General features: G+C 34.6%; 1 protein-coding gene across 1 annotated transcript; it reads right to left on the bottom strand.

Annotated features, from left to right (window-relative positions):
- Positions 1-24: 24 nt before the first annotated feature.
- Positions 25-17448, bottom strand: LOC108460372 (uncharacterized). The gene is made up of 19 exons (XM_017759846.2): positions 16905-17448; positions 15732-15811; positions 14792-14842; positions 13974-14504; positions 13551-13808; positions 13060-13125; positions 12506-12685; positions 11576-11627; positions 11199-11483; positions 10905-11015; positions 4599-4790; positions 4037-4312; positions 3122-3742; positions 2294-2796; positions 2139-2199; positions 1950-2018; positions 1011-1431; positions 828-892; positions 25-520 (listed from the first exon to the last, which is right to left on the bottom strand). The coding sequence occupies exons 1-17, from the start codon at positions 17136-17138 to the stop codon at positions 1357-1359; spliced, it is 3645 nt and encodes a 1214-aa protein (XP_017615335.1). The 5' UTR covers positions 17139-17448; the 3' UTR covers positions 25-520; positions 828-892; positions 1011-1356.
- Between the last annotated feature and the right edge of the window lie 2002 nt (positions 17449-19450).

Here is a 19450-nt window from a genome sequence, read left to right as displayed (position 1 = left end):
AAATGATGGATGAGAATGCAGGAATTTAAAAATTCTTCAAAGAGATTAGGGAAATATTTTACAGAAATGATTTTCAGTGAAGATTATTATACAAACAACTCATAGAATATAACAATCAAAACTAATACATGAAGCAAAATTCGCAGAACAAATTTTACAATAACAGCCAAATTCACATACTTACATTGTCAAAATTATGTAAAACACTTAACAGGTATACTTTGGAGATGCACCTTAAAAACAGACATCCAAGGTGATACCTTCACTACAACTGGGATAGCGTTCAAGGTCGAAATTCAATCCTATATCTAATGGAAATTAAGTATCCTTTGTCCGGTGACAGGCCTTCCTGAGTTAAGTCGAGGTTTTCTTTTATCACTAAGGATGGCCTTCAAAAAGTAGCCAACCATGAACCATATGAAGTTAAAAAGGAAGGCCATGCATAATCTAACCATGAACCAGGAGGAGTTTCTTCTAGTTGCCCAGAAATTCTTCGGCTTTGTGTCAAGTACATGAATAACTGTTCAAAATGAATCAATATATATTATTACAATGAGCAACCAACACAGGGTGCATTTCAGGGATTATTTCAAGTGACTTGAAAATGAACTAGTCTTCAAATTTTGATCTCCGATATTCCAAATAATTGAGAAACAACTATTGATCTAAAATCCATAGTTAAGGAGCAGGAAGGAAAGGATGGTTTAAATATTTTAGCAATAACTGTATGATGACGGAAAGGCATTATTTGATTCAAACTTTCAAAATAAATGAATGAATATGCATGAATGGACAACTTTATAGTGACTAAACTTAGATGGTAATACCTGTAGATGTGTTCAATGCCATGAAACTAATAGCTCCAGTCACTCCATTTTTTTCCCGGGCATTCCTGCAATTTTACGGTCTCAAAATTAGCACCAATCATTATATTACCTACAAAGTCTAAAAGTGCATTAAATAGTGTCTCAAATTGTAGATGGAAATAAAGTAGGCACTAAAAGTCTCACCTTCTCTACTTTTATAGCAGATCTAGGAGCACAAATAGCATTGTACGAAGACTTTCTGACATCTGATCACAGCTCGTAACTTTAATTGTAAGGAAGCCAGTCTTGGAATTTCTCACACTTAGCCTAAATTTGAAAATTTTGCTCTTTGAAGTTTTGAACTACCTCATGATTTCAGACAATCTTATGCAGGTTAACAGAATCACATGCATCAACAATGGACTCGAAAAATCAGGCCAAATGTTGCCGGTTTGAAAAACCACAAGCAAAGGAATGTTGGGTTAATGAACACTGCAGTATGCAGGAATGTGTATTAAAATTGGCAAAGAATCATCAACTATGACCGAGCTTAAAGATCATTTGACAGCTGAAATATCCCGCACATCTGAAGATATGGATTCTCAAGCAGCTTTTCATTGTTACTCTGTAGATTAGGCACACAAAATAAAGACTTCAGTAACAGATAACTTAATAGTCATTGCAATAAAGCATGTAAACCGCATTCAGAAAACAATGGATAAAATAAATAATCAACCTTTCCTATCAGCACTTCAAGAAATGGACACTAATAAAATGTTCAACTGGAACATAAGCGAACTATATGTTGCAGTCATGTTATCTAACAAAAAGTACAGCAAAAACAAACCAACTACTGGCACAAGGATTGGCTGACCCCACCATAATCTATACATATAACAAGGAAACTGATTCAAGTAGAAATGTAGTTGGCAAAAATATTGTTTCTTACATAAGGTTTAATCGAATTTGAAATTAATTAGACAAGGAAAATGTAATGGAAGTGTTTCTTTCCAGTGGAACATGCCATTTTAGGGAACTTGTAACCAAACTAACCTTCCATATTCATGCAGAATACATTCTCAAACGTAAGTGCTTTTTAATTGTGATAAAGTGACTTATACTGAAAATAGAGGACTCACGTACCTGTTGAGCTTTAAAAACAAGCTTCTGTAGCATGTGTTGGTACTTTTCTGGTTTTTCGGTCATCATTCTCTGCGAGGTTCCCATACTTGAACAGTTTAGTGCAAAAGCATAACCACGAGTGGGAGGGAAAATAAGAGGAACAGAAAGAAAATCAGAAATACATGGGGACACAAAATACAGCTTTCTTACCTTCAATAGGAAAGCTGAAGAGTAATATGCCACCCTGGAATCAGTATCTTCCAAAAGTGCTCTGAAAGAAAGAACAAAAAAGAATGCATAATTCTGGCATGCCATTAGGTAAGCTTCTGTCAGTTCACTCTAAAGAGCAAAGAAATAGAGTTTACCTGAAAAAATCTTCTCCGCCAACATCCTGAAAAACTTTAGGATCTGCAGTACATTTACCAATTAGAAGTAAAAGAAGGGTGGCCCGAATATCAGAAGTAGCACCAGGTATGTTCCCTCTTCCTTTGCTTCCAACAGCAAGACCTAGAGCAATGTTGTCAGTTGCAGCACCCGCAAGTTGAATCAAAGGCCAATATAACAAAGCAGCTGGTACACGTGCAACTAATTGCATTGGCACAATGGCTTGTCCTCGGAGTAGTGATGCAGCCATAGAAGCTATCTCATGTATTGGAGAATTACCGTGGTAGCCAGATTTGCTATCAGTTTCTTCCATTAATTCGTCCCAACTACAGCTTGCTTGTTTAGGTAAGCGCTCAGAAGTACTAGTATTTCTAATTTCATCTGTGCGGATGAGAACTTTAGGTTGTTTTATTCCTTCACCAAATGGCATCACAGTTGAATGGGGAACTTTCAAGCACAATTGAGAGAATAGAATGTCACACATCTGTTCACCAAAGAGAAGAGAATAGTGACTCTTAAAGATGCTAAAGAGGAAATGGTATTACATATAAATCACAATACATAAATAATGGTGAAAATCATTAAAATTTTGTGAGAGTGAAGTTAACAATAAAACCAGCTAATCAATCAGGATTTTGATCAAAGATAAAAGTGAAGAGCATGAGGGGCATTTTACTCCAACAAATATCCAAGATGGATCTTCTTACCCGTCATTAAACATTGTTTAATCATTTGAAAAAAAAAAAAAAAACTCACTAAAATTTTGTGAGATGGGTTTAAAGTTCTCCAAGCAATTTATAATTATATACCTTTAAAATGTTTATGCGGTCTGTTTCATTTATAGCTACCAAGGACAAAGCACGGCTCATGATGTCAATCACCGCATTTGCTTTCTCAAGTCGGGAATCACTATGATCAAGGCAAAAATCTGTATCGCTTGACTTTTGCATTTCACTCTCATCTAACAAAAACTTGCACCGCATGAGAAGCCTTTCCAGAACAAATAAGAAGCCCCACCTAATATTGTTGTTTTTTGACTTCAAAAGACCACACATCAGCCAAATAGACAAAGGTATGTCAGAATGATCACAGAAATCATGAGCACCAGCATAAGCAATTTTATTCTGCAAGCTCTTGATATTAGACCATATACTCCCATTCCTTGACTCACTTATTTCAGCAATAAGCAGATCTCCCAACCAGATATATCCATTTTGGCGATAAGAGATTCTATCAGACTGAAGAAGAGAATGCAATATGGTCCAAGCAAGCCTTGCTTTCATTCCAGCACCATTTTGCACAGATGAACCCTCAATATCATCCATGAACTTGTTGGATTTAGTTATCTGTTTCAGATGCAAGAACTCCTTGTCCAAATGAGTAAATGAACTTATTATTGCATCCAAATTCTCTGTAATATTTCCCAACAGCTGCAAAGGAAAACAAAAAATAATCAGAAAGCATACTTTCAATACAAGGTCAATTATCAATTTATCAAAACTCTGCAAAATGCAAGTAGAGATGATGAGAGCCAGAGGCAGATTTAACATGATAATTCTAAAAAGGATCTCCCCTCCCCCTGATTAGCTATCAATTTCAATTAAAAAAAGCATTTAAAAACATTTAATTAAACCTAAAAATTCATCATACTTATAAAATTTTCCCAATTTTGCACTATTAAATGATATTTAATGAAAATAGCAAAAATATTCATGAGACATTACCATATTTAATCGCTCACTGTTAGGGTATCTAGACAATGCAGCAGAAATTGATCTTCTCAAAAGCTCCCCAATGCCTTCCACCCCCAGCTTAATAGAAATATAAAAAGCTTCAGGTGCATCAGCCAAAGCAAGCAGCGTAGCAATGGGCTGACTCTCATCATGACTATATTCAGAAGCTCCTGTTGATATGCATGTTTCATTTATTTGATGCAAAACATAGTCGAAAAGCACCAAATATAGATGTTTTCTTTCTTCTCTTGTGGTTGCCAATGAATACTGCACATGTTAATTTAAAAGAGAAAACATACATGTTAAAATATTTCTCAATCAATATGGATAAGTTTTCGAAAGTATTAATACAATGAAAGGAAATATAAATAACGATCAAGATTTAAGACCACCTATACATATTTCATTGACCTCCATATTTTGTGAAGTACTGGAAACTCATAATGGAAATTTGACAATCATCAATCTTTCCTAGGTTCAACAACTTTGTAAACAAGCACATTGCGAGTCGATCTTATTTCTATATATGACCATATCAAACTAATCAGCATACCTCAATGAAGATGAAATCAATTCCTCCAATCAGGTCAACCTGGTCAACAAGAAAGCTTGCAGCACTTATGATGGATGTAGTAGCTTCATCAGGTACTTGATAAAACATGTTTGTTAGGATAGAAATAAGCTTGCAGTGAACAAGTTCAGCCCAGGAATTAAACCGGCTAGTCTCTACAAGTGCCTTGACAACCTAAAGACAAACACAAATGAAGAGATCGTAATGAGATGGATTTATTGCCATAATAATACTAAGTTACAATATGTTAAGCTAAAACCTTTTAAACAGACAACTGTAACTGTCTTAAAATTTCCTCAAAAGAATGTCCAACCAAATATTAAGTCAGATTTGATTGGAAGACAGTAGTAGTATGGTTTTGAGAGAGACATTGTGGACAGGAAGCATAATGGGGGAAAAAGTGAAACTTACCATTAATCAATTCTGTCAGATTTCAGAATATTTGAGTATATCAAATATGATTCTAAAAATATTCTATCCCTAACTTTAAGGCTGTACAGTATCCCTACAATTATTCTGTTTCCTAGCGTAAAGTTACCTTAGTTAGGCTAACTATGTGTATAAATATGTATCTAATCTCTTGTGGAAAATAATAGAAAATATCCTGTTTTTCACATGGTATCAGAGCCTGTTATTTAGCTCGATTTCTGGGATTTTTTAGCCGGTTTCTTTAGCCTGTTTTTTTTTTTGACTCCCAACCAGTCCTCAAGTATATAGAACTTGTTCAGACACAACATGACTGAAACTGTCAAGACCAGTAACACTGGGGAGGGCTCAGAAATTTCTGTAAACAACTCAAATCCAATGAGTGAGTTTCAGAATATCCAAGTACCCTACAGGCTAAATGGAAAAAATTATCTGAAATGGTCCCAACTGGTTCGTACCTTCTTGAAAGTTAGAGGAAAGCTAAGTCATTTACTCGGAACTGGACCTAAAGAAGGGGACCCTAAGTTTCATGCTTGGGATGAACAAGACTCTATGGTAATGTCTTGGTTATGGAACTCTATGATGCCAGAAATCAGTGATACATGCATGTTTCTTAGCACATCCAAAGAAATATGGGAAGCTGTGAAGCAGACTTATTCTAAAGTTCGAGATGCTGCTCAAATCTATGAAATCAAGACTAAGATTTCATCCACCAAGCAAGGAAGTCGATCAATCACGGAGTATTCCGATCTGTTGCAAAGTTTGTGGCAAGAGATGGATCATTACCAGTGCATTCAGATGAAGTGCGGTGAAGATGCAGCACTCTGAAAAGGTTTGTTGAAAAGGATCAATTTATGATTTTCTTCTTTGGATGAATGTTGAGTTTGATGCGATAGAGTTCAAATGCTTGGAAAGAGGAACTACCATCACTAAATGAAACAATTGCAATTGTTCGTGCTGAGGAAGAAAGAAGAGGAGTTATGGTGGAGAACAATCAAGTGGATAGTTCAGCCTTGGTTACTAATGCTGTAAATGAGAGGAGATTTGGCTTGGAGCAGCCAACTAGTGAAGATAATAGACAGATAGAACGTACAAAGTCTTTTAACAAGGATTCCGTATGGTGCACCTACTGCAAAAAGGCTCGTCACACTAAAGATAGATGTTGGAAACTCCATGGGAACACAGACAACAAACAAAAATTTTTCAGAAAAAGGTGGACAATCAAAGGGACAAGGACGAGCAAATACAGCTAAACAACTAGATAAAAAAAACAATTCTCGTGAATTACCTATTGAATTCAATAAAGAAGAAATTGAGAAGTTAAAAATTTGTTGGGATCATTGGAAAAACTTCTTCAACAGTACTTGTAGTTTGGCCTTTCGGTATATCCTCTCCTCAAAGTTCTAAAGTCTCAAATATAGATACCAAAAGTTCTTGGGTCATTGACTCAGAGCTATAGACCACATGACCCACTCCTTACAAAAATTTGTTTCATATACACCTTGTTCTAGTAGTAGAAAAATAACAGAGCTGATGGTTCTGTGATCACGATGGCAGTCAAGGTGATATTGTTATAAACAAAAACCTTACTCTTAAAAATGTCCTTCATGTTCCAAAATTATTTACCAATCTTTTATCCATTAAAAAATTACCAAAGACTCTAACTCGTAAAGTGGTTTTCTATCACAATTGGTGTCTTTTTCAGAGAAGAATCGAGGAGGATGATTGGACATGCTAAGGAAATAAATGGCCTATACTATCTTGAAGAATCCAAAGAAGAAGTTAGTGTTCTGAATTCCTCACCTTTATCTCTCATATCCGAAGTCTATTAAAACCAATAAAGACCAAATTTGGCTCTATCACCTTCGCCTTGGTCACCCATCGTTTAGAGTCCTTAAAATTATGTTTCCTTCACTATTCAAAGGATTAATCATTGAAAAATTTCATTGTGATATCGTGAACTTGCAAAACATAAACGTACCTCTTTTCCAATAAGCAATAAAAGAACATCCACTCCTTTTACTCTTGTTCATAGTGATGTTTGAGGCCATCCACTATTTCAAATATTTACGGAGCTCGGTGGTTTGTATCCTTTATTGATGATTGTACTGTGTGTCTTGGATTTTCTTTTAAAACAAAAATCTGATGTTAGGTCTGTCTTTCCAATTTTTAAAACATGATCAAAACACAATTTGGGGCGAAATAAAAGGTTTAGGTCGACAATGCCAAGGATTATTTCAATCAATTCCTCTCAACATATTTTCAAGAAAGAGGCATTATACATGAGTCATCTTGTGTTAGTACACCCCAACAAAATGGTGTAGCCAAAAGAAAGAATGGTCACATTTTAGCCATTACAAGAGCCCTATTGTTCCAAAAAACGTCCCTAAACAATCTGGGGGAGGTCATTCTAACTGCTACTCATTTGTTAAATAGATTGCCTACAAAGGTCCTTGAATCTCAAAGTCCTATGCAAGTTCTAGCCAAATTTTTCCTGATTTCAATACCTCCAGGTAATCTTACTCCCAAAGTATTTGGTCGTGTCGCTTTGTCCATGTTCATTCTCAAAATAGAGGAAATTTGGTCCACGGGCTGTCAAGTGTGTCTTTCTTGGATATTCTCCCACTCAAAAGGGGTACAAGTGCTATCATCCACCACAAAAATTTTTTTGTAACAGGTGATGTTACTTTTATGAACAAGAAAATTTCTTCACTCGTCCTTATCTTGAGGGAGATCTTATTCACGAAGATAAGGACAAATAATTCTTTCTTCTTGACATTCCAGCTCTGTCCAGCAACCAAACACTCTCATTCCAGCTCTAAACACTCCCATTCCGGCTCCGTCCAGCAATCAAACACTCTCACTCGGACCTTGCTGCTACCCAACCCGCCCAACTTGAAACAATGACCCTATACAACCTGAAATCGAGCCTAGTACACCCAAATCACCAAGAGGATTTCAGGACACTACTCGTCACATTCTTGGTTTACTCAAGGAAGAAGGCACCGTGCAAGTTCAATCATCTTCTTCTCCTATACGACTGAGGTAATTCTTGAACCTACTTTGAATTCTAATACTACTGATTTAGATGATTTTCCCATTGCTATTAGAAAGGGACTAGAGCTTGTACAAAACATCCCTTGCACTTATTCATGTCTTACAAAAACTTATCCCATAACCACAAAGCCTTTCTTACTAGCCTAAATTCTATTTCCATTCCTAAAAGCGTATTCGAGGCATTAGAAGATGAGAATTGGAGAAATGCCATGAAGGTTGAAATGGAAGCTCTTGAAAAAATAAGACATGGGACTTAGTGAAATTACGGAAGGAAAGAAACCGGTGGGATGTCATTTGGGTGTACAGTGAAATATAAGTCGATGGTTCTTTGGAGAGGTACAAAGCAAGGTTGGTTGCTAAAGGGTACACTCAAATGTATGGGATAGACTATCTTGAGACATTTGCCCTGTTGCAAAGATGAACATCTGTAAGAGTGTTGTTGTCACTAGCTGCCAACCGAGGCTGGAAATTACAGCAATTTGACATCAAAATGCCTTTTACACGGTGACCTTGAGGAGGAAGTCTATATGGATGTTCCTCCGGATCCGTCCAAATACGAGACGTGCAATTTGCGACTAAAAAGGCTTTATATGGACTAAAACAGTCCCAGAGGGCTTGGTTTGGAAGATTTACCAAAGTGATGCTCAAGTTGGGGTATAAACAGAGTCAAGGAGATCATACTCTGTTCAGAAACATTCATCTTCGGGGAGTGACTGCTTTATTAGTCTATGTTGATGATATTATTGTGATTGGTGATGATCTAGAAGGAATGGAGAAGTTAAAAAATGCCTAGTAAAAGAATTCAAGTCAAAGAACTAGGTAAGTTAAAATATTTCCTTGGTATTGAAGTGGCACACTCTCGGGAAGGAATATTCATATCTCAAAAAAAATACATAGTTGATTTGTTGACGTAAACAGGCAAGTTGGGCTGTAAACCAGCAGAGACACCCATAGAGATGAACCACAGACTCGGAGATGTATTAGAAGATCTGAGAGTTGATAGAAGGTCATATCAAAAACTTTTGAGGAAGCTTATTTACTTGTCCCATACCGGACCGGATATTGCCTATGCAGAGGTGTTGTAAGTCGGTTTATGCACAATCCTAAGGAATCACATCTTAGTGCTGTATATCGATTCTACATGACTTAAAAGGCACGCCAGCAAAGGAATCTTATTTAAAAAGGAGAAAATTTAACCCTTGAAGCCTATACCGATCAGATTATGCAGGGATCTATGGTTGATGAAGATCAACGTCTGTTCTTGCACTTTCCTAGGAGGCAACCTTGTGACTTGGAGGAGTAAAAACAAAACGTTGTGGCTAGATCTAGTGCAGAAGTTGAATTTAAGGCAATGGCTCTTGGAGTTTGTGAGTTGTTATGGCTAAAAATTATATTGGAAGACTTGAAGATCAAGTGGGAAGGTCCAATGAAGTTGTATCGCGATAATAAGTCTACTATCAATATCGCACATAATCCAGTTCAACATGATCGAACGAAGCACGTTGAGGTGGACAGACATTTCATAAAGGAAAAACAGGACAGTGGCTTAATTTGCACTCCATTTGTGTCCACTAATGAACAACTAGCAGATATACTTACCAAAGGATTGTCTAGGAAGTTGTTTGAAATTAGTAAGCAAGTCGAGAATGGATGATATGCACTTCCCACTTGAGGGGAGTGTCGATTTGAGAATATTTGAGTATATCAAATATGATTCTAAAATATTCTATCCCTAACTTTAAGGTCATACAAGATCCCTACAATTATTCATTTCCTAGCGTAAAGTTACCTTAGTTAGGCTAACTATGTGTATAAATATGTATGTAATCTCTTGTGGAAAATAATAGAAAATATCTTGTTTTTCACAAATTCCAAAAAACATCTTAAATCTTTTTATGACACTGATTCTGTTTCCAATGAGGCAAACCAAATATCCATTCCAAACTGGGGGTGCATAATGCAAAAGAAAAAGTGGAAACTAACTAGGGTCAATAAACTCATTCAGCATATTCAATTTTTGAACAAGACATGAGTTCTCTACCCAGTGAGAGATACGAAATACCCATCCCAATATTCTCAGAACCCATACAGATAGAAATGAATCACATATCTAGCAAATCCTACAAGCCTCCAGTCATGCAAGACCACTATGTAGAGAGAAAAATTGCTTATGCATGATCCGAAAAAAGTGGCATCAAGATTATCCAGAGGAATTCTAATGCTAAGATTACATATTGCATAGATTGGCGGTAGAAGATAATTCATCCAAAAGAGTTTAAACTATCTTGTGAGGAACTTGGCTCAGCTAAAGCATGCCCCAGAAGTTCAACATGGTAGAAGCAATAGTGGTATGATATCAAGGAATAATATTTGGTACACTGCCGGCAGAGTTTTTAGACTCCCCAAGCAGGGTCAGGGGGTTGACAAGTGTCCTATAGGCGTATAGTAAAATATTAAAATAAAATAAATATTTTAAAAAAAAAGACGCATGGCAGTTTTTTAAGGCTGCTTGTGGAAAAAAAAATAATACACTGCAAGTGTACCAAATACTAACCTTAATATCAATTGGGAAGATCAATAAGTCGACTAGGGTGTTTCAATTTTTTTCATTTTTATGTTTAAGGATACTGCCAGTCTGCCACTTCTACAGGACAAGATGCTTTCAAATATGGAATACATATACTACACACAAGTGAACTTCCAAATTTCCTCCACTTTCAGACACACACAAACACAGAGAACATTCTCATTGGTTAACTCAAGGTGCAAAACAATATGGTAGCTAGGCAGGGTAAACTGACTCACCCTAATGTCAAGTCCTTTTAATCGATTTCTCCGGATTTTGCCTCTATCACAGACAAAATACAGTAAGCAGCTTAGAGCAGAAGCCCAGACAGATTCTTCCTTCTCTACAGTCTGCAACAAGTATTAAGGGCATAAGACCATAAAGAATACTGAGGATAAATACAAAAGCATGGTAATAGTAATTTTTTTCTCTTTCTTTCTTTTTCTTTATAAAAAAAAAAGGTGCATGGATGGGACATTCATTAAATCAAAGCAGCCAAAGCAAACAATATTCAGTTCAAAGACTGCCTGTACCTGAACAAGAAGAAGAAGTATCTCATATAAAATGTTTAAAATCCAAGATTCAAATTTATCAATGGCTGAGGAGGTGCCCAACTTCTTGGCAGAATCTATTTTTCTTATCCCTTGCATGGTAAACTGATCTTCACTATTTAAAAGCAATTCTTGAGCATACTCTTCTTCAATTGAAGATTTGTCATCATTTACCATTGGCTCCAACAAGTGAGCATGGACTCCAAGGTTTATAATTAAATCAAAAGCCCGCCCCCTACAAGCTGCTCTTGGAGAACTAAGCATTTCCTGCAAGAAATTTCATTATAAAAAGGTAAGAATTAAGAGATGCTCTAAAAATTCTTAAACAATAAAGAATTGAAAATGTAATTGACACAAACCTCAAGCATAGACAGAGTAAGGGGAGCAGCAACTCCAGAATCCAAGACATACCTAAAAACAGAATTTTCAACAACTGCCTCCATACTAGTCACCAGATAGAAACTTAAAAGATAAAAACAAGCATAGGAAGAAAATGAAACAAAATCAATCACTAAAGTTTTTTTTACTTATTCACTTTAAGCAGTCTGCTATTTTACTCATTCATCCCCATATTTAAATGAATAGAAAGGAAAAAAAGAAAGATTTATAAAAATTGAAATTCAGGACCAACCCCTTGGTGATACTTATAATAACCTACTCTTGTAATGGATCAGATTTCTGGGAAAGAAAACTCAACGATACTTTTAAAAGTACAGGAGATTTCCACTACTTATCCAAAGGTGATTATTGCGCTTTCAACTAAATCTTGGGTTAATATTTCTTCAAATAGTATTGTCTTTTCAATTAATTTTCATTTATCTTCATATTCAATTTAAAATCATTAAATTAAATTTGAACCATAGATTAATTTTAAGGTGAATCATATTTCAACAAAATAGAGAAATCTCCACTATATTTTACGTACTGGAGAGGATGTTTACCCCAGTTAACACCTAAATGATTATTTTACAGAAAAATATTGTTAAATAGCATTGATTTAGTGAAAAATTCCAAGTGCATCATGATACCATGCGTTTGTGATTGCAGGATAAAAGAAAAACAAGTTTTTCACCCTCCAAACAGGGATGGTTTTGACATAACTTATGCACCTCAGGCTAAAATCAGCACCATCAACCAACCAGATCTAATATGCAGAAAGTAACTGGAACAACTATTGTAGCATTAATAATGTGTCTATAAGCAGGGCATGAGAGAGAGAGAGATGGTTAAATGTATGGCCAAAATAAAGGACAAAAGAGGTCCAAGAAAAGAAAAAAACAGAAACATACATGTCAATGACCAGCTTAATAAGGACGCTCACAGCCACATCCATTGACTGCTTTCCACTGTTATAACTTAATCTAGAAGATATTGTCAAGGTATTAGCACTTCTGGAAGATGTCTCAGAGCAGACAGCAGCAATAACCTCAGATACCTCAGCAGGATTTAATTGCAGAGGTTGTTGTTCACTAAAGCACACAAACATATTCTATGAGGAAACAAAATAAACATATGCTGGAAACCTCTTAAAAAGAACTCCTCAATATGAGCTTTCCAGAGCTCTAATGTTACACAAAACATTACACAAAATATTACGGAAGTTCTAATAGTTTTGAAATAGAGCAACGTTTTGTGTAACTAGGTAATATTTTCTGCAATTAAACATTACAAAAGTTGTAATAATTTGTGTAATTGGGTAATGTTTTGTGTAGTTGGAGCTAATGGAAAGCTTATTTTAGAAAGCTCATCCCAAAACTTTTCACTTTGCAACTCATCAATGTTGTGAATTGAAATTTCAAAATAAATACAACCATCACCAACTAAAGGATGTCAAATTGCACACCTGTAATGACGGTACTGGAAAAGTGGCCGGGCACGTGGGCGAAACATGCTTGCTGGAGAATCATCCCTGCAGAAATATCAAATGCAAGAATCCAAATTGTTGTCACACAACTTTATTCAAAGTTAAGACTTAAAATATGCAAAACTAATTTGCTATGTCTCAGGCTATCCAACTTAACCAAATTGACCAAACCCCAGTAAAAACAGTCATAATACAGTTAGGTATAGGAAAAAGTTTATTGACAGCTAGAAGACTCTTTAACATTTAACTTGAAAATCCGGTCTCTTGAAACCACTGCATTAAAGCTACCCCGTTTACCACCTTTACCAGCCATTGAAATTCAACTAAGTTACGTTTGGCACAGCACAACCATATCAGTCATACTGATAAAAATTGAAAGGATCCATATGCATGGTGTGAATAATATAATGGTAAGTGAGACTAAAAATAAAGCTGTCACGGCAATAATTTGAGAGAAGTGAAGAGCATGCCATATTTGACGAGGTCCTCCTTTACTGCGTTTTAATGCTGTTATTGCTCTCAAGTGGGAGTGAGCTGCAGCAGAATTGGTAATTGTTGTGACTGATGAGGGCTGCAAGAGTTGATCAAGATAAGGCATATCAGCAGTGCCAAAATATTTCCATGGTTGACCCTTCATTTTAGCTTCCATGTCTCCAACAAGTAAAGCAGCAGCTCCTACTTCTACAAAATTATATGTTCTCATGTCTTGAATATTCACGGACCGATCACTGTTTTTTGATACAGACTTTTCAAGCGTTAAATTTGTCTTAGAAGCAAAGGAACACATGAAAGAACAAAAATCAATAGCTAAAACATACAAGTGACTTATAGAGGGAGAAAATAATGCCAAAACGAACTATTTCAGCAATAGAGGTATGCACAAAATCAATTACCTTTCAGAATACAATAATGACAACTGATGATCCCCAAGCCAGCGCCATTTCAGAACATCATTTGCAAGATATTCAGGATTCTCTATTCCATCAGCTTCCTCAACGTTCAACAAGTTTGGAACAGATAAATTTGTAGCATCTTTCTTCTCTGAAGATTCTCCACCGTTCACAGGGCATAGCTGGGAATTGAAAGATCTACTCAACAAAGATGAAAGTGTAGGAAGCGACTGTCTTGAAGCCAAGGTAGCTCCAGCAAAGGCTGCAGGCTGGAATGACCGCTTTGGAATATGTTTAGCCAATAGGGATCTCACATAATTTAACGATTTTACAAGTGCCACAGAAGCAAAACTAGATACAGGCAACAAAGGCGAAGAACTTGCAGATGATGTTGATGTTGTTGATGAAATAGATTGTTGATTTAGTGATCGAGACCAAGGCGGCAACCGTCGATTTAGACTAATGTCACATTCAGCAATTAAGTTTACACAAAACTGATCTATTTGCAGCAGCGTCTCCTCACTGGGCTTATATCTGCAGCCAATAGAACAAACAATGAAATCCTAAAAACAAAAGAACAATATAAAATAGAATCTACAAATCTAAGAACCTCGGGTCTTTATAAATATTTCCAGTCAGTCTGAAACTGGATAGAAACCACAGCAGGTCCTAATTTACAAAGTGACTAACCTAATTTTATGAGCACCTCGTAGGTGTCAATTCTGGTACATATCAATATCATATGCCAAAAAAAACAGTCCAACACTTTCCTGTTCTACAACAAATAGTGAAAACACAAGCTCACAGCAAGACTAACATACCTTAAAAGGTACCGCTTCAGGAGTGCCACGCACCTTCCCACCACAGCTGGGCTGTCACAAATTATATTCAGATTAGCAGCAAAGAGAGACAAACACTGCACCAAGAATAATGCTCAAATTACAAGGAAAAGGTAAGTAATCATGCATGACAAGCAATAATAATCAAATCAGGAACCAAATGTGAAACAATTATGGACCTGAGAACAATGAGCACAACAATCGTGTACCATTTCTTATTTCTATGTTTTTCTTTTCTTTTCAATTTATATGCAATTCAGTTGTCTAATTATATTGGAATAAATATTATATTCTTCTGAGGCCATTGCCAAGAAATTTCCAAATACTTCATCCAAACATGATTCATTGGTGTTTCTAGAATGAATTACATACAAGACATGTTCAGCTAAAACTCAATGCATAAATTCAGTGTCAACACTCATATGCAAGAAGCATCAGAAGCCTTCAATAGTCAGTCAACACATCAAGAAAATTTCTTTTAAGCCTTTCATTGGTGCAAACTATTTAAGTTACCACCAAACTATTGTTAATCACCAATAGGCATTACCTATAAATCCTTAAAATCTACATCTCCAACCTCTTTTCCACCATACATGTCAACAATCCCATCTCTTTAAGCCTTCTATCAGTGCGGACTATTTAAGTTACTACCAAACTATCATTAATCAGCAATATGCATTACCTATAAATCCTTAAAACATATCTCCAATCTATTTACCACCCATACATGTCAACAACCTCATTGCTTTCAGAAACTCTTTGAGGTTCAAAGTTTGCTATTCAAAGTATAAACAATCCTCTCTGGGATAAAAATAATAATGGCACCATATGATCATTTAGCAGAATAGTTTGTATAATGGGGATAAATTAGAATGACAAATGGTATAAAATAACAGAGGTAATGTAATAGATAAAGAATTACCTGCGTTCTCTCTCTGCAATTGTATGCTCTAAAATAACGATATAAGCCTGGTCAGTTGTTGAGGGAGCTGCCAGATAGTCCTGTCATTGTTAAATAGAAGACATTCTGATTTTATAAGTTCAAATACCAATTCCAAAGTTGAGGTTAAAAGGAAGTCCTAGTACTGAAATACTAAAATATACATACACTCAATCAACACTCCAAAAAATATGACATTAAGATACCGTAAGATTCACATATAAATTCCACATGTGAAGCAAAAGGAACTTCTAATACCAATATATAGTGCATATTTCTAAAAAGAAATTCTCAACATTTACACGTGTAATATTGTGAACTGAGATTTGCTTCAGTAGCAGCCTTGTGTTTTAACAATAACAATGCTGATTCAAGTTGGATTCAAATAAGGAAAGCAAATTCAGGGTTACATTTGGAACCCTGGAACAGAGGGGAACTTTACCATTGTTCCAATACGAGATTATGAAATTCCCTTTCCTACCTCTACACATTGTTAGTGAACTGTCATCTCAGATCATAGTAGACTCAGCTTAGTTTTTGACTAAGCAACAGACGCTTACAATAAATTATATTAGAAAATAGAGATATTAAGATGCTACTTAATGTTGATTCTTAATTAATTAAAGTAGTCTGTAACTGTAAGTAAAGCAATGCTAAGAAACAATTACTTGCTCAGCCGAAACACTGCCAAGATATTACTTTGACTACTTGCTTTGTGATTCCTCAAAGCAAAAAGCAAATTACTAAAGAACTCAAATTTAAAGTTCAACTTATGCATATAACAAAATGCAACTGTTAGTTATAAACGCAACATTTCAGTAATTTGGTCATTCTCATTCTTAATGAAATACGATTTCCAGCCAATTAAAGAACAACGAAGGCAAAGCTACGAAGAAAAATCACAATTTTCACTAATATATAACCATTTTTCAACCACATAAAATCTCTAGCTTCATATAACAAATCAAATTTCCTAAATGCTTTGCCACCTAAATAAACGTTAAAAAGAATTATATATATATTTCCTTTTATTGTTCAACACACAGCATTCAAAAAATCCTAAGTATATAGAAGACAAAGATAAACAATAAAGATTCGAGATCTAATAATCAAACAAACAAAAAAAAAATTTAAAATTCAACCAAAATTACGAACCCGAAGCGTCCTCGAAGCTTCAGTTAAAACCAAAGGACCCCCTTGGTGATGCGAGCTAACTCCTCCAGCCACCGCCGCCGGCGAAGAAGACGAAAGACAATCTGCCACTGCACGACGTAACGGCTCCGGTGGCTTCTTAAGCGACGAAGATCTAAGCCTCGACACTCCACTGCCTGCTCCTAACTGAAGCCTAGAACCCCCCGGGCTCCGACCCGGACTGAAAGTTGTAGCCATCGGACTTAGGTTGCACTCCGAATCTACGCACAACCGTCTGTCAAACTTAAGTCCAATTAATAAAAAAACAAAGAGTTTTTTAAGCAATTAAGATCTTCTTTTTCCTCCTCGATTCAATCGTTACTACATTTGAACAGAGAACAAAGAAAGAGAGAAAATTGTGGAAATCCTTTAAAGTTGGCTAAGGAAAAAAGTGATTTTGAGAAGAAAAGTAAGTGAGTATTAGCTGTAAGTATAACTGTATAAGCCTAAACCTTTGTTTTATTTCTGGAATTGGAAATGTATTATGAGCTGGCAACCTCTTTTTCTATTTCCTTGTGGTTTTTTTTTTTGTTTTTTTAAAGATTAAAATGATTAATGTTTGGTTTTGGTTAATTCAAACATTTCTTTTTTTTGATAAATTCAAACTTCCTTTTAGGGTTTTTTAATTAGAATTTGTAAATTTTAAATATATTTAAAACGAGTTAATATTTGTAAAATACTTTATTTTAATATATTTAAAAATAAGTTAGCTTCAGTTTTTTTTAAATTTACAAGCAAAGTTTAATATATGATAATTTATTTTAATTCTCTTAGGACACATCAATCTTACCCTATTTGATAATTTTCCTTTACAAATATGTGTCATTAGGATGTAATCTAACTTTATTCGAAATTTGTGATTCGAGCTCAAATTTTATTTTTAAAAATTTATTTATTTAATAAAAGATATACTCCATTCTCCTACTTATTTTTAATCTCTATTATAATTTGTTCAAACTTTAATTTAAATTGTATTTTTAATATTAATTAAAAAATTCCATAAAATTTAGACTCATGAGTTAATCTGGGTCTGACAGTTGGCTAAATTCAAAACATAACTCATGTGGTTAATCTCAAATTCAAATATTTTTATTTAAATTTAATTATAAAAATATTTTTGATATTTTATAATATTTTTATAATACATATTACCAATAAAAAATTTAATATAATTAAAAAATTAAATGGGTTGGGAAATGTTGTTTAAGATTTGTTTGATTTCGTGTGATTTTTAGAAATTATATTTTCAAATGTTTGATTAAATTTATGTAAAACATTTTTACTGTTTAGAAAAATTACTAAAAGTTTTATCCAAAAATAGTTTTTTAACAAATAACACATAAATATTTTCACATTTAAATAATATCTATTTTCATTAATTAATTTATAAAACTAAATTTGAATATTAATTATAAATCAATAAACAACATTAATGAACAAAAATAACTTTATAACAAATTGTCAAACTATTATAATTTTTTTATCATAATTGTTTATAATATTGCTTGCGTGGATGCTTTATAAATGTTTGATATCTCAAATGTCAAGGTCTAGAGTAATTTTCATTAGCAATTTTCCTTGACAATTTCATAAGACATTAACAATGCAATTTCACTTTAATTTCCTTAATTACAATTGTAATTCCTATAAATTTATAATTTTTCATTTGTTTATTTGCTCTTTACAAAATCAAGCAACAAATATTTTCAATAAAGTTTTCATTAAAAGCATGCAAATTATAAATAAACTTAATCATATAGTTAAAAATGCTCAAATGTTGTCAATTGATTCTTAAGCTCAGCTAGCATCAGCATTGTTGCCAGTGCAGAAGGACGTGAGTTCGAGTGCCCTAAAACATATTATCCTTCTTAAATTGGGGAGGGGTTATAAATAATTCTAGGCATTGTAGAATAAAAATGCTCAAATGGAATGAGAAATATCATTAGAATTCATAAAAGCTTAGAACAAAGCTCAAAAGAAGTTTCAACACCTAAATCTCTAATAAACAAAAGTTTTAACATATCTTAAGATTCTTTGTTTTAGCTAGCAATGCTTTGGCTTGTTGCTCATTTGGTGAGATTGCTAATACCACAACCAAAGTCGCGACGTTAAGGGTCTGTCATTTCAATGCCACCTACTAAAATTACAACACCATTGAGCATTAGTTCACAACAACTTAGCATATGTGTTCAATTTAAGCCTTTTACTATTTAAGCCTTTTACTACTATAAATATACCTTAAGCAATTTCATTTGCTTATATTCAATTTAACATATACTATCCAAAGTACCAAAATGAATTCACGATACAAAATGACTCAACCTTAGGTACATGCCTTGTATTGAAAACAAAAATAAACTATACAAACATTGTTGAGTCGAGAGCTACGACATGGATGATTATTCACTCTTCGAAATCTTGAAACCTACGAAAACTTGCGTATGAAATAAACAAACCGTACGTTGAGTGATAAAGCTTAGTGGTACTTTCATGATTCAAGTCAATATTAT

Source organism: Gossypium arboreum, chromosome 4 (assembly GCF_025698485.1).
Source record: "Gossypium arboreum isolate Shixiya-1 chromosome 4, ASM2569848v2, whole genome shotgun sequence".
Classification (NCBI taxonomy): domain Eukaryota; kingdom Viridiplantae; phylum Streptophyta; class Magnoliopsida; order Malvales; family Malvaceae; genus Gossypium; species Gossypium arboreum.
The sequence above is the reverse complement of the archived record's forward strand: the minus strand, read 5'-3'. Positions and strand labels throughout refer to the sequence as shown.